At 39.5% G+C, this 15,061-nt stretch overlaps 2 protein-coding genes across 3 annotated transcripts in view; one reads left to right on the top strand and one right to left on the bottom strand.

Annotated features, from left to right (window-relative positions):
* The window catches only part of LRRC8C (leucine rich repeat containing 8 VRAC subunit C), a 76,230-nt gene extending 66,551 nt beyond the window's left edge, over window positions 1-9,679 (bottom strand). The window contains exons 1-2 of one of the 2 annotated variants that reach the window (XM_088791311.1): window positions 9,541-9,675; window positions 483-606 (exon numbers count right to left, since the gene is read on the bottom strand). The gene's annotated coding sequence lies outside the window, so the exon portion shown is untranslated. Of the gene's footprint in view, window positions 1-482; window positions 607-9,540 lie in introns of both variants that reach the window. The other variant, XM_019753282.3, reaches the window with a different exon arrangement.
* Window positions 9,652-14,526, top strand: LOC141572321 (uncharacterized). Its single transcript, XM_074337060.2, has 2 exons — window positions 9,652-10,199; window positions 10,668-14,526. The coding sequence occupies exons 1-2, from the start codon at window positions 9,652-9,654 to the stop codon at window positions 10,768-10,770; spliced, it is 651 nt and encodes a 216-aa protein (XP_074193161.2). The 3' UTR covers window positions 10,771-14,526.
* The last annotated feature ends 535 nt before the right edge of the window (window positions 14,527-15,061 follow it).

Below are 15,061 nucleotides of genomic sequence, written 5' to 3'. Positions count from 1 at the left end.
ATATGAAACCACGGTATGTCATATTTCTCTGATTAGTTTTTAATATGAAGAGTGATACATTATTAAGTAGGAATGTAAATTGTAATTTAAGATAATTAATTTTAAGACCTGGGACTAGTATTAAAATTAACTATTAATGAATAATCTTCGGCAAAATACTACCATATGAGAACTTTAACCTATGTATTATATATTATACATAAACATAATTGATTCTTCATAACATTCAAATAATAAGATTATAACCATTATCTTACGAAATGCCTTAAAAATTAATTTTATCTTAAAAACTAAAGTTTAACATTCTAAATACCGTCATCTGCCATTGTTGAGCTTATGTGATTTGTGATGAATAACACATATTGAGATAAAATTACTTACTTTTAAAAGTAGCTTAATAGAATAGATACTGGTAACTCAGAAAGAAAAATTATTTTTATGAGGCCTTTACTCAATATGAAGCTGTAAAATTATTTACTTACCATATGTTCTACCCAGATGATAAAAGTTACTTTTTTCCTCATCCAACCCCAATGTGTTCTTTCAGAAGGGGCAAATAGCTTTCTTGCTTCTTTGCTGCTTTTGATATTTCAAAATTATAAATAACTGAAAGCAAAAAGCAGGTTAATAAGAGAGACTCTTGGCCTCTAAAGAAATTGGAATTCTGAGATTTCTTATGTATCTTCTGATTTAGCTGTTACTAGTTAATAAGCCAGCCATCCATATGACCTTCTTTTATTGATGTGCATCTATATTCTTACCTGACATTTGAAAATGTTGCTTTAAGATTATGTTCCAAACTTAACAATAAAAAATAGGAGCAATTTTTTTTTATATTCAAAACATGTTCGATACACACTAGACAGTCTCTAAGTAGCACCAAATGTTCTGCTCCCTCTTCTATAATTCAGGATGTGGCTCTCACAAGTAAGAGGGATGTTAGAAATAATTAGTTTTAATTGATTTGTTCCTAATTCCTTAATTAGATCAACAGTAGGCTGTTCTGTTTACTGCAATGACATTTATGGGGAAAACCGTCAAGTTAAAAAAAAGTTAACATGCAAAATGTTATCAATGTGATTATATTATTAGATACTCTTTTAGGATAAGTAAAATCATCTTCACGTTCCTGTAACAAGGGCTAAGCGAAACACACATCTAAAATTTTTTCGCAAATTTTAAATAGCGGCATGTCAATTAAAGACTAGTGTGGCATGTATTTTTAGTTGTTGCTTTGTAGATTCCTTAGGATGTGTGTGTCATGTACCGTTCCGTCTATTCCGACTTGTGGAGACCCTATAAATGAGTGACGTCCACAGGGTCCTGTCCTCAACAGCCCTGCTCAGCTTCAGTAGACTCAGCCTATGGCTTCTGTTATGAAGTCAATCCATCTCATATTTGGTCTTCCTCTTTTCCTGCTGCCTTTTTCTCCAGCATTATTGTCTTTTCCAAAGAATCTTGCCTTCTCATGATGTGCTCTAAGTAGGACAGCTTCAGTTTTGTCATTTTTGCCTCCAGCAAAGTTTCAGACTTAATTTTCTCTGGGACCCACCTGGTCATCTTTCTGGTGGTCCAGAGCAGAGCTCTCCTCCAGCATCATATTTCAAATGAATCAGTGTTTTTCCTGTCAGCCTCCTTCACTGTCCTTAGGATGTGGAATCATAATTGCTAATCACAAAGTTTGTAAGAAGAGATATTTTTACTTCTTCCTTTCCAGAATTTATGTCTTTATTTATTTATTTTTTTCATCCTTATTGCGCTGGCTAGTCTCCTACATAATGTTGAATGGGGATAAGACTTGTCCATGGAGACCAGCTAAAGAGTCACCCAGTTAACTGTCAACTAACTGTTAGTCACGAGCCTAGTGATGTTGAAACCACTTTTTATCTAGTCTAACAATGATATCTAACCATCCATTATTCTTACAAAATGTCCTAGCAGGAATGAATTTTTGAACTGACCTACCAGAAACCTTTCTTATATGTAAGGGTAAAATAAAACTTGAACATATGTTCGTAAATGATTTGTCCAAAAAGTTTTTTCTAACAGTCTATTCAGTCTACTAGTTATCCCTCACCATCTCCTTAGGAATAATTTTACTTTTGCCCTAATGGTACATCGTTAATTTTTCTCCATCCTGCATTTCACTCATTTATTCATTCAACAAATATTTACTGATCCCTTCTACATACTAAGTATTGTTGTAAATACTAGTGATACAGAAATGAACACAACAAAACAAACAAAAATCTAGTATATTTGTATGCTGGGTTTATTTATTTTTTTCAAGATATACCCCTATACTTTGCTTAAATGAATTTCATTACTTAGTTTTGACTATTTCCTTTATTTTTCATTTCATTTCATTTCATTTTTTTTCTTTTCAACAAAGCTCATTTCCAATCCTTACTTCAACACCATGCTGCTCTATCCACCATGGAGCCGCTTCTAGAAATATTAGGTATGCGTTTTCTATTATGCCTAGAACCTTAAATAAGATGCTTCAACATTCAACTCAGATCCAAACTCTAGACCCACCTCCAGCTGCTAGCTCCGCAACTTTAAACTAATTTCTGGTTGTAGGGATCCACCTAATTGTGCATTAACTAGAAAGTTGCATGTGCAGGATAGTATTTATTAACTTTACTGATAAGAACATTATCCTGGACCTTGCTAATGTCAAGGGAGATAATACAAATTAGCCTGACAGTGTTTTCCTAATGAAGCTATCCTCATAGTTATTTTTTAAAATCCAGGAGTTAATAGCTAAATAATTTTCTATACTATTCTTGCAGAAGTGAGATTTATAACTTTTATCTTTCCCATTTATAAAAAGATATTTGAAATTGTTATTAATTTTCATAAGTTTATAAGATATTTGAGAAAGACTTATTAGTAATTTTTATTGATTTGGCAAGTTCTTTAGATACACAGGGGGAACTCACAAGACCCATGAAAACCCATGAGTTTTCATATACTTAGCTTATTTAGCGACTAGGATTTATTTTGGTGTCCTGACTTTGTATTTTATATACTTGCTCCTAATTTCCAATCACATATAGAAATATTTTCATGGACATATTTAGTGACTCTATTAAGAAGGATAACTTCTGATTACATAATCCAATTTCATTACCAGAATTTAAAATAGTAGAAAGGGAAATGGATACACTCCAAGATGGTAGGTTAGAAACGTTACTATAAAATATATCATTAATATTTATTCCACAACTATTTCTTAAGTAGATATGTCCCATGCATTGTGCAGGGGCTGTGGATACAGAAATGAACAAAAGACAGCCTATACGGTCTCTGCCCTCATGGAAATTTCAGTACAGATCCAAAAATCAAACAAAGAGCAAAGATGCTGAAAAACAAAGATATTTCTGAAAGTTTGAGGATAAAGGAAAGGGAAAAGTATAATATGGTTAAAGTAAAAACTGGAGGAAAAGATGAGTTGTTTTGGGGGAAAGGAACAAGCAAGAGCCAATGTCTAAAGAAGCCAAACTCCTCTAACTCTTAGAGCTCCCAAGATTAGACTTCCGAAGCCCAGGCTATGCTCCCTAGGGAACTGAAGCAGGAACCGAACATGAAAAAGCTAAGAATGACTTAAGAAGCCCCACCCTCCCCAAATATCTACTTATGAGCTGAAATCTCTTCCATAGGGAACATAGTGTTTCATAATTACAAATAAATGGCTTAAAATACAAATGCTCTAATAAGGACAAACAAATTTATACTCATATGTAATTGAGCAGTAGCAAGAATTAATGGCTAATATCAGAGCCTTCCCAGAATAACTGAAGTAAATAAAGGATGTTAAACATTTAAAGTTTGGGGAGGGCTTCACATCCTGGAAACAGAAGAATGCAAGTAGACAACTTTTTGAATTTAATAATTTTGCCAAGGTGCAATTGGGACGACTAGAAGTCTTGTATTTTTTTCATATGTATTTCAGTTTAAGAGCCAATAAGGTATGCTTTTTTTAAAATAAAGGCAAAAAAAGCAATCTAATTCCAGAGAATTTACTTAAGGTATCATATGCATTCATAGAAATTACACACACACACACACACACTATTCTTCATGTCTTTTGTGGCTCCTTTTTGAGTTTCAGACATAATATAGAATCATGCTACGCCATGTCTTCTTAGTAGGGGGGCAATCTTGCCCCGTCAAAAACTAGTTCTTGAGGGCAAGGTAAAAAATATCTTAAATAGTGGTTTGTAGCAGGCCCTAAAGCCACCCTACATAAAAGATATCCAGTATATCTATGGTATTATAATTTACCTAAAAAAGACTTGGGGAGGAGGGGTAATGATGAAAGAAAGGTTGAGAAACATTTCTCTGTGAGCTCTATTATATTCTCTCCAGTGTTTCAAACCCTGGGGGAGTTTTTAGTTTAGCCAAAGGAACTTTCCTCTTTGCTCTACCTTCCCACCCTTCTCCAGTGTGGGAATGGCCTTGGTTCTTCTGACTCCTTAGAAGCGTTCTTTAAAGGACACATAGTTCTGGATTCTTTGACTCAAAATACTTCAGCTGCCTGGGACACTTTCAGCTACTTCCCCAAGCTTTTTTACTTAATATTGATTTTTGAATTTTGCCAATTCTCTCTTTTCTTTTCTGAACTCTATTCATTTTTCTGAACCCATATTACCATTTCTCTACCAACTGCCATTCACAGTTAGAACCACCATAGACTATAAAACCATATTTTAAAAGGACACCCATCCAACACCAGAAAATGATCCTAAAGTCACTCCTAGAAGGTGTGACAGTATGTTATCTTTTTATGTAGATAGCTCGCGTTATTTTTTTTGTTGCATGCCTGATATTGGAAAAGAGTTCAGTCACTCTGTACCATTAATACTTTGGAAATTGTTAGTACATTCCTGCCAAACTATCTACTTGAAGCAAAGCTCTGAGATTACCTCTTGCCCTTCTGTGCCAGTCCTGGGAGCATATGGGAGGACGTTAATGTACTAGGCATTCAAGACCATGCTAGTTTCTCGTGTCCATCTTGATCCCACAGTCTCTGTCGTATGTCTACAGTCCAGGAACGAGCAATACCTAGCAGGCCTCAGTCACACAGTACTACAGTCATGCTTCATTTCTTTTACTTTTTCTTCCACCTCTCATATTGTGGTGAGACTGCTGGGTTTTTCCTCTGTGTTAATTCTCTCAAGAAGGTCACCTCTGGTCGGAGCCCCTGTGCTGTGCCACAACTAGTCCTACTTCCAACCAAAGGGGTTTGAAATCCTTCTTGTTTATTATCTCAACCTTCTCTCTAAGATAGGTATTCCTCTCCTCCGGTAAATCTTGTTCCTAATTAAAGAAATTCACCTGGACTGTTTCACCTGGACTGTTACCCCATCTAAAATGCCAAACTACTCAAACACTGTTGACGTGCTCAATATACCTACTAATGAGGTTATTGTATCACCATGGGAGCAATTTATTAATGAAACATCTCTTTCTTACATGGTACCTAATGGCCAAAGCTTTCTTTAAGAACTATGGCCTTCCAGTAAATATAATGCCAGTGAAATGTGTGGCGAAGGCTGGGACAAACAAGTCCCAAAATAAAGAGGAAGGTGCCACTAACAATCATGTAACAGAGTCAAATAATTGGGTGTCTTCCCTGATTACTGTAAGGTTCTCTCTCAGAATATCTGACAATAGTTTCATTCAGGAAATAGAAACCACTTATGTTTTATAAACAAGGCAAAAATTGTAAAGAAATAGAAAATGTCCCTGTTCTCAAAATCTTCAGTCTTTCATAGTATATTACTTGGGCAAATAACTAAAAAGTGTTTTTGTTTTTTTTAATTTATTTTAAAAAGCATTAGGGGTGCATGTTGTCTGAATTATAAGTGAACAAAGGATTTAAAATGGAAGGTACATGAGCTCAGGAAGGATGCAGCATTTAGGCTGAGCCCTGAAGGAGACACAGAATTTCAGCTGGTACAGGTTTGTGTAAGGGTGAGATGTGAGGAGGGGAGACACTGGGTTTGTCATGGTGCCTTCCCTGAGTGATAAGCAAAGCTGAGAAATCAGTAGAGGTAGAAAACAGGAAATGTTTTTGCCAAAACATACAAATTCCAACCAACTGAAACATGGCTAGTAAAGTTCTAAAAAATGTGCAGAATGGAACAACGGAAAAACTACATAAGGTGAGTACATGTTTATAAGTCAGGACTACAAAAAAGGATGTGATTCAAAAGTTAAAGTTGTTAAAAACTGGATTAGACCTTTGTATAGCCATATAAAGAGTGAATCACTGACAGCACTGGCTAATCACTATGTGCACATAAAATATACAAAAAGTGAAAAAGTGTATAAATTGTAATCAGTGCTGGAATACAAGGGTGTTAATCCCTCCCATTTACTAAGCACCTACTAGGTGACAGGAGCTGCCCTTTGTATGCATTGTTATATGTAATCGGATAATGATCTAGCCAGGTAGGCTTTAGGAACCCCATTACATATGAGGAAACTGGGGCTCAGGGAAATTGAATAATGAGAATTAGTTGGCACTCCTACTGTACAGTAGAGTCAGGATTTGATACCAGCTTTCCTGTTTGGTAGTTACAAAATAGTCATGGGGATGTAACCCCATGCCAATCTAGAATGATTTATATTTTAAGATAAATTAAATGGATTCAAGGATACCTCTATAGTAATGTCACCCTCACTGGTTGCAATATGCTTTCATGAGTGATCCAGGGCTGGAGATACAGCTGCACTCCAGGGTAGAAAGTCTTTGGGAGTGTGATGTATGTAGCCCATGAGGCCATCATCTTCATGTGGATAAGAACAGCTGATGAGCTGAAGTGAAACGTCCATTCGGTTAAGCTTTTAATCAGTCATTTAATAGAGAACAGTGGCAAGAACAGCAGTTTGGGAAACAGATGGCCCTGATTCCAAATTTGAATTCTGCTATACGTATACCAGTTACATGAAAAATGATGGACAGGTGACTTCACCTCCTTGACCTCAGTTTTTTTCATACCGTCATAATGTAAGTTAACAGTAAATGTATGTAGGAAAAAAAGACGGAGCTTTTGATAATGGAGAAGTACATCATTAAGGCTAAAAAGGCTTGGCCTCATTCAGGCGTTAATTTAACTGAATGATCTTGGGCAAGTCACAAACTCTGAGCCTCTTTCTTGTTTTAAAATTTTTGTTGTTGTTGTTCAGTTACAGTTGATGTTCAGTATTATTTTATATTAGTTCAGGTGTACAGCATAGTGGTTAGACATTTATATAATTTATGCGCTGATCCCCCTAATTAGTCCAGTACCCACCTGGCACTATATATAGTTGTTGCAACATTACTGATTATATTCTCTATGCTGTACTTTACATCCCAGTAACTGTTTTGTAACTACCAATTTGTGTATCTCAATCCATTCACCTTTTTCACCCACTGAGGCTCTTTCTTGGTGAAATGTGGATGGCATCATTTACCTTTAGGGTGTGTTGTAAGATTCTGAGATACTGTGTCAGGCACCTAGACTATATTATACTAATGTACCATATTTAAATCATTAATACAATGCTTGACAAAATATGTATAAGTTTCCATCCCATTTCCTTTTAAACTTGGGCTTTATTATAATGTTATTGGTGACTACAACTTAAAAATACTACTACTATAACTTAAAAATACACTACTAAAAATCATAACAATTTGGTAAAAATTGGGTACCTAAGAAGTTAAAAATATTGCTAACTTTGTATTCTTTTTGAAAGATAAACTTTGCATAAGTGTAAAATTATTCATTCTTTTCTCTTACAGTCCCTATATATTTTTTTTGCTAAATTTGTTCCCTTCTAAAAACATATTTCATTAAGTAAAGTGCTCAGTTAATCTCAGAAATAAGACATTAGTACCATTAACAAAGGCTTTGGTAATTCTATTCATAAGAAAATTGTTAAACATGCTATCTGATAGGTCTGTTGGATTAGTGGGCCCTATTTGTGGTCAATATCTATTATCTGAACCATGAAAAATATCCATCCTTGCAAAGCTACTTCCCATCTCCCCCCACCGCCCACCCCGTTAAAAGTAAACAAACAACGTAACCTAGTAAATGAGTTTAATCAAAACAAATCAGGGTTACACACTTGGTCTTCCCTATTTAAACAAGGCACAAAAAAATGCAAACATCACCGATTACAGTTGTATACATCTAATCTGTTATCTATGTCCACATATCCAACACAAGGTTTCTGAATCTGAGCAAATTTGTGAAGTTCAGCTTTCATTTTGGGTTTACACAAGTCATTAAAAAAATAGAATGTATACACCTATAAAGCTGATTGGCCCTGGCGATTTTGCAGTGTTGTTCCCACTTCCTCCTTTCTCATCTAGATGGCCTTTTTAATGACTTATCCATGAAGAAGGCTCAAGTATGCATTAGATAACTACTACATACCTGTCGGGAATTGTGACGGTTGCTTAAGGCTACATTTCCTACATTACTGAGGGCTGGTAAGAAGTGGGTGATTAACATGGGACTGCCATTTCCTGTACCTATTCCTCCCCTATAAGGCTGCGTTAAATGGGGTCGTTCAAATCTCCCTCTGCCCCAACGCCAGCACTCCCACAAAGATTGATTGACTCTCATTTTTTAGTTTTAGGGGCATGGGGGACATGAAAGTGTTTCCTAACTGGTTTGCTGGGAGTTTAAAATGCTTTAAACGAATTTGAAACCAAGTGAATTTGGCCCCAACACTCTGAAATATCGTCCTGGGATGGGGGCTAGGTGTCGGTGTTTTGAAAGAACTAGAATCCGATGTACCCAGGACGGCATGGGGTGGGGGAGGGAAGAATTGGCTGAGGGAGAAAGGAAAGGAATTAGCGTCTACAGAGCACATCCTAAGGCTCCTGAGCTGCTCATGCCATCCCTAACCACCTCCTTGCTGGGAACCAGTTGGAAAGGGAAAGACCGGCGAGCCTGGGTTTGGGTCCAAGGCAGTGGTCCTGGCCTCACACGCCGGCCTAGACACCTGGCTTGTGGGGCCCGCGCAATCCGGCTCGACCCTCTCTTCCCTCGGGTCCTGCAAGGAAGCGGAGACCTTCAAATTCCTCTCCCCAAAGTGCTAACTTCAGGGGCTCGGGGGTAGCAAGGGCAGAGCAGATCAGAAGAGACAGGCCCTGGGGTCTCAGGGATTTTTTTAGGCAGTAAAGAACGACGAACGCCCCCGGCGGTGGCCCCGTTTTCTCCTTGTTCCCCCCTCCCCCAAGTCCGCAGAACCTGCCGCGGCCGCGCTGCGCTTGGCGCCAGGCGGCGGACCCGCGCCCGGACGCTAGTGTGGGTGGGGTAAGGGTTGGCGGGTCCCTGAGCCCTAGCAGCGAATGGCTCCAGGGACCACACACTGGGTAGGCGACTACACTCAGCCCGCCGGAGAGCCGGGAGAAGCCAGGGACGCGAGCGAGGCGGGGCGAGTCCTGGCTCCAGCGCACCTAGCGGACCAAGCCCGCCATCCTCTGTGGGCCACCCCTCTCCATCCCTCCGCGGTCCCCGCCCTTACCTCTGGGCGCGAGGGTGCCGGGTGCGGAGGGTGCTGGGGAGCTCCGAGGTGTCTCTCGGCCGGGATCAGAGGCGGCCAGCGACAGCAGGGTCACCCGCGGAGCCGCTGCTCATGGCTTGTCGCGCCCAGAGCTCTGCGGCCGCGGCCACGGCGGCGCCTTCCTCCCAGTCCTCTTCGCGGGCTCCGAGCCGGGACGCAGCTAACGCCTTGGCCCCGCAGCCTTCCTCCCCTCCGCCTCCCTGGCACGGACGGAGCCGCCTCCAGCGCCGCCCCGCGCGCAGCCGGGCCAGCGGCAGCCAGCGCCGCCCAGCGCCCGGCCCCGGGGTCGCCGCCGCCGCCCGCCAGCCCACCCCGCGATACCAGTCCCGCTGTGACGCAGGCCGCGTGCCCGGGAACTTCCTCCCCTGCAGAGAGCACCCGGCGCCGGGACCAGCGGCGAGGGCTGTCGCCCGCCGCTGGGGACTTTCTTCAGGACGTGAAAAAAAATCCTCCCACTGCTTCCCGACTGGGCCACTCCGGCCGCTGATCCGCCCACCCGGCGGCTCCGCAGTGGGGGATCGACTGGGTCTCGTACCTTCCCTACCATCCCTAACAATGCGCGGAAAACCCGAGGCGTCTCTGCGCGCAGCGTTTGATCCGCTACCGCAGCCTTCTCGCGGGTAAGTTAGGTAGGGGGGAAGCTACCACTAAAAATAGCCCTTGTGGGAATTCCCGGGATGGACTGGGGTTACTGTAGAGATAATCCCGCCTCCTTATTTCCCTACCCCCATAAAAACAGAAGAGTGGGAGGGGTCGTGGGACCCATTGAGGTAGACTCAGAAGGAAGACGGCAAAAGCCAATTTCTCTGGACCTGTAGCCCATCAGCCCTTTGACACACGAGTTTCCTCTCTGGCAGGAACCCCCGTGTTCCCGGACGCTGACAGCCGGGCTCCCTGATCTCTCAGCAGCAGGTTCTCGGGATGCTGAAATTGAATGCGCCGCCTACAATTTCATGCCGTGCAAAAAGGATGTGCATGACGGTGCACATCAAAACCACCTGTTGTTTAAGAGTATGGGGGAGGCGTTCGCCATTATTTATTGATCTGAACCATTCTTTTCTTCTCCCCATCCTCCTACCCAATTTTAGGCTGAAAAAGCAAACTGCCTTCTTGAAAGCTGACAGCTATCTATACGGAAAATCTGCCCGGTGGAAAAAAAGACAACAACAAACGTACAGACAAGGTTACTAAGTAACATAAAGTCTTCTGGGATGCCTTATCAATACCATCTATTCTACGAGCACCAAAAACTAAACTGTTGCTCTAACTTGGCAGTCAGGAAATGACAGATGTTCGTGAATAGAGCAATTAATAGACAACTAATCGTCTTTCACTAGTTGGTTTGTTCTTATACAACAAACCTTAAGAAAGCAGGCACCTCCTAGTACCCCATTTCTATTTTCAAGCTAAATTGAAAATTTGTCCAAAAGTTGTGCTCTTCGGCTTTTAACTGCTTTCCCCTTATTTTCCCCCGCTAGTGGCAAATTCCTACACTTTTCCAATTCCAGTACTGTTGTTGGATTTCCTTCCCAGAAGACAACCTTGAACCCTCTTAGGCCTTAGGGGATGATTATAACACCAGCATTAATCTAGATCAAGACAGTAATCTATGGTGGGGCCTTCCTCCTAGATAGAAGGTGGAAAAATTTGTAGAGTGTTCCTAGGGAAAAGGCAGAAGCTGACTTTAAGAATTTGCTAAAATAATTCGAGTACCTTGCAAGCCAGCAGGTACTATCTGAGGTAGCCTCAGCTCTTAAATATATTTAAACCCTCAATGAGGCAAGTACTAAGGGCACATACCTCCTGTGGAGGGCCTTATTCTGCAAGTGCTTTCTGAGTGCACCTCTATCCTTCTGTACCACTGGCACCTGACCTCAAGCTTAGGCAACCCTGTAATGCTCCCTCACTACCCAGTGTCAAGGAACCCTTCAAGCCTAGACTTTGGACTCAGGCGAACCAGAAATAAATCCCTTCTCTTCCTGTGTAAATGTAAGGAAGTAACTGCTACTTTTTTTCTTCCATCATCAGTCATATAACTATAGTATTATAGGGTACTATGAGAATTAGATAACATGCTTCAAGCAGCAAGAACAATGCCAAGCACTTTATAAGTAGTTAATAAAGGTAGCTGTCATGTACTCTCATGAGTCCTTATAGCCCTGAAATCAAAAGGACTTGGAACAGCAACAATGTTTGGAAACGGGATATAAGCCCCACAAGTTAAGTCTCCTCACTCTCCCCCTCCACTGGCTTAATTACAGTGCTTTTGTCTACTTTGCTTTCTAATAGGGTGAACTGGACAGGTCTACATGCAGTCATGATTCATATACACTACAGTCTGAGAGGCACTAAGTCTGAAAACCACTATGTTATACTGCTTAGTTCACCTCTTTAATTTTTATCTTTTAATTTCATAGCATTTAAACCTTAAGTCTAGTCACCTCACCTCAGTAAACCTAACTCAAATCAACTACCATAGCTTTCAGTAAAACACCGGGAGAATCACCAATTAGCCTACTTCTGTGAATGCTGGACCTTGAGTGTCTCAAAGAAGTATAAGGCTTATTCCCTGACTTCAAGGTATTCACAGAGCATGGGAGAGACCGTGGGTCACAATAAACCATTTCAAACTAAATGTGGTTGAAGTTCAGAGAAAGGAGAGGGCGCTGTGGATTAGGTCAACTGTGTATACAGAGCTACCACCTTGAAATTTCACTTAATACGCAATTCTTTAAGCCAAAGTTTGACATTCTAGATGGGCTTCCAGAGTGAGTTCCCACACTTAGACTCCACAGTGTTACAAGTTAACCATGTACTAGCGGACAATAGGGAGCAGAACTAGATCTTTCCAGGCAATGCAGGGCCCTGGTAAGTGATTTGGAATGATACAGATCTGGGCTCAAATCCGGGGTTCAATACTCAGTAGCTATGTGACTGAGCTTCTTAATCTTTGAACCACCTGTCTATTGGAACATCAATTCCTACTTTTTAAGGTTCTAGTGAGATTTAGAAAAAAGTATCTGCAACTTCTCTAGTGGGTTGTATGCCAATAGTATTTATATTACATTGGTTTGTTGTTAGCTACAAGAAAATGCAAGCTGGGCTATATCATTCCTTGAAGGCATATTTCAAAAGTTGGCTTCTCTGTGAAACTTCTGCAGGCTCCAGGCAATTCTCCATTCCTCGTGCTCCCACAGCATTTACATTTGAACCTCTATTTATACTTACCTTGGTGTGCTGCCATTCATCTCTTTATATCTATATTTTTACTCCATCTTTATTCATCTCTATGCTGACACCTAGCATAGAGTCTGGTATTAAATATGCAAAGAACAAGTTTTAAAGTGTTTCTATTTCTTGTACAGGTTCAGACTTTCAGTGTAACTTGTATTAAATGGAAAACTCTAGAACCTGAACCCTTTAGCTCAAAGAGTACACTAAAATATTATGTACATGTATCTGCTTAAACCTTGAATGTTTCAATACTGGGCTTGTTCTTGAAACAACCTGCTATTCTTGTTTCATTTTGTATTTGATGCCGGTTGATCCTGCCTAGTAATAGTGAAAGTAAAATCTAAATTCTAAACCAAAACCACCAGCATTTTCTGTTTGCCCTGTGCACATCTGCTCCCCAGACCATTTCTGAGCTTTGTGGGAAGGATGCGGAGCTAACAGAAAACATTGTTGTTTTAAGTTTCTGTTGTTCACACTGTTGCAACCATTAGTACTTTATGAATTAAGAGCCACAAGATAAAACACACCTTTAGCAACAGTTTTGAAATCCTTGACTCAATGTCATTAAAAATGGTAGAACAGGGAAAGTTAAACCTCTCCTAGAAAAACGTCCTGTGAGACGGTTGCCCAAGAGGTAATGTGGTAAATGTGGACATGACCCTAAAAGGGCAGTTAAATTTGTGCCAGAGGAGAGGGTGGTGGTGCTAAAAACCTAAAAATAGGATACTGTAAAACTTTGGGTCAAATTCTTCCAAAATCAGCTCTTTATATTTTAAACACCTCAACACACACACACGCACATGGTAGAAGTGGTCAGTCCTATTAACTTGTGAGATATTCTTTGGCTATAATAACGAATAAGCACTTACTAGGTACATCCTATGTACTAAGTAAGTACTAACTTTATATGTGGGGTCTCATTTAATCACCATAGCTATCCACTAGGTAGGCCATGTTGTTTTCTCCTAGTGACAGAGGAAAGAGAGGCATATTCTAATCATGTAACTAGCCAAAGGTCATGTGACCAGTGAGTGGAAGAGTTAGGATTTGGACCCAGGCAAGTCTAATTTTAGAGTTCTCATGCTTAACCCCTACTTAATCACATGGAAAATGTATGTTTATTTTTAAATTGAATCCATCAAGTATATTCGATAAGATTAATGATGTACTTTTTTAGTAGTTTTTGAAATTGCATTCATTTGGCCTTTCCCCAACAGTATACTCAACATCTTAAACATGCCTACGTGAGGTGATTTTACAGCTTACTCTTTAATTGAAAAGCATTTTATGATGGAAAGCAAACTTCTTAATGAAAGAACATAAAGTGTCTGTGGCTCTGAGTTTAGGCAGTATGAACTATAACAGGCAGACAGCCTCATTCTAAGAATTATTGTTTATATGAGCCAGTGATAAATAAGTAACTTTCACATAGTAGATGTGCAGTACACGTTTAAAGTAAAAAATGAGTTTGACATTTTTAGCACTGATTTTTTTTCTACCCAAATATCACTAGTATAACTGCATTACTAAATAAAATTTGCTTGCTACTAAAATTTATATACAGCCATAGATCTAAAAACTTTCATGTATTAACTCATTAATTAAATCTACAAATGACTTAGCTCTAGCCCTGAACTGAATTATTCTAAAGATAATGAAATACCTTTAAGGGCTTTAGAACTTGCTTATTTATTTAAAAAAAAAAAAAAAAAAAAAAAAAAAAATATATATATATATATATATATATATATATATATATATATATATATATATTTTTTTTTTTTTTTTAGGATATATATATATATATCCTAAGAAAAGTAACTCATTTTTCACAGGACTCAAATTTTCAGCCTTTTCTTGACACCAAATTGTAGATAGAATGTACCATAGAACATCTCAGATTCAGTTAAACATTAACTTGCTTCAAATTTCAGTGACATCAGCCCTGACAAAGCACATAATTTCAAGCCTAAGGAATTGCTTTTTTCCTTTGACTAAGAAACTGCTCTCTTTCTTTGGAGCATAAAGATCTATGGCTCAAGAAACCTTATCAGAGCAGTGAAATTGAAGATGATGCTTTTATTTCTTACATAAACATGACTCTCTTTTTGGAGAAGTGTCATGGATGGTGCTTTGCATACTTAGACAATGCTATAACCACGCCCAGACGTGCTCTTCTTAAAGATACTACCAATACTGACACAAGATCCATTTTCGTGAGCCTTTTCGGAATTCACTTATTAATTTC

Source organism: Rhinolophus sinicus, chromosome 14 (genome assembly GCF_057876585.1).
Source record: "Rhinolophus sinicus isolate RSI-liver-muscle chromosome 14, RSI-T2T, whole genome shotgun sequence".
NCBI lineage: Eukaryota > Metazoa > Chordata > Mammalia > Chiroptera > Rhinolophidae > Rhinolophus > Rhinolophus sinicus.
Note: the sequence above shows the minus strand (reverse complement) of the source record. Positions and strands in the feature narration are given on the sequence as shown.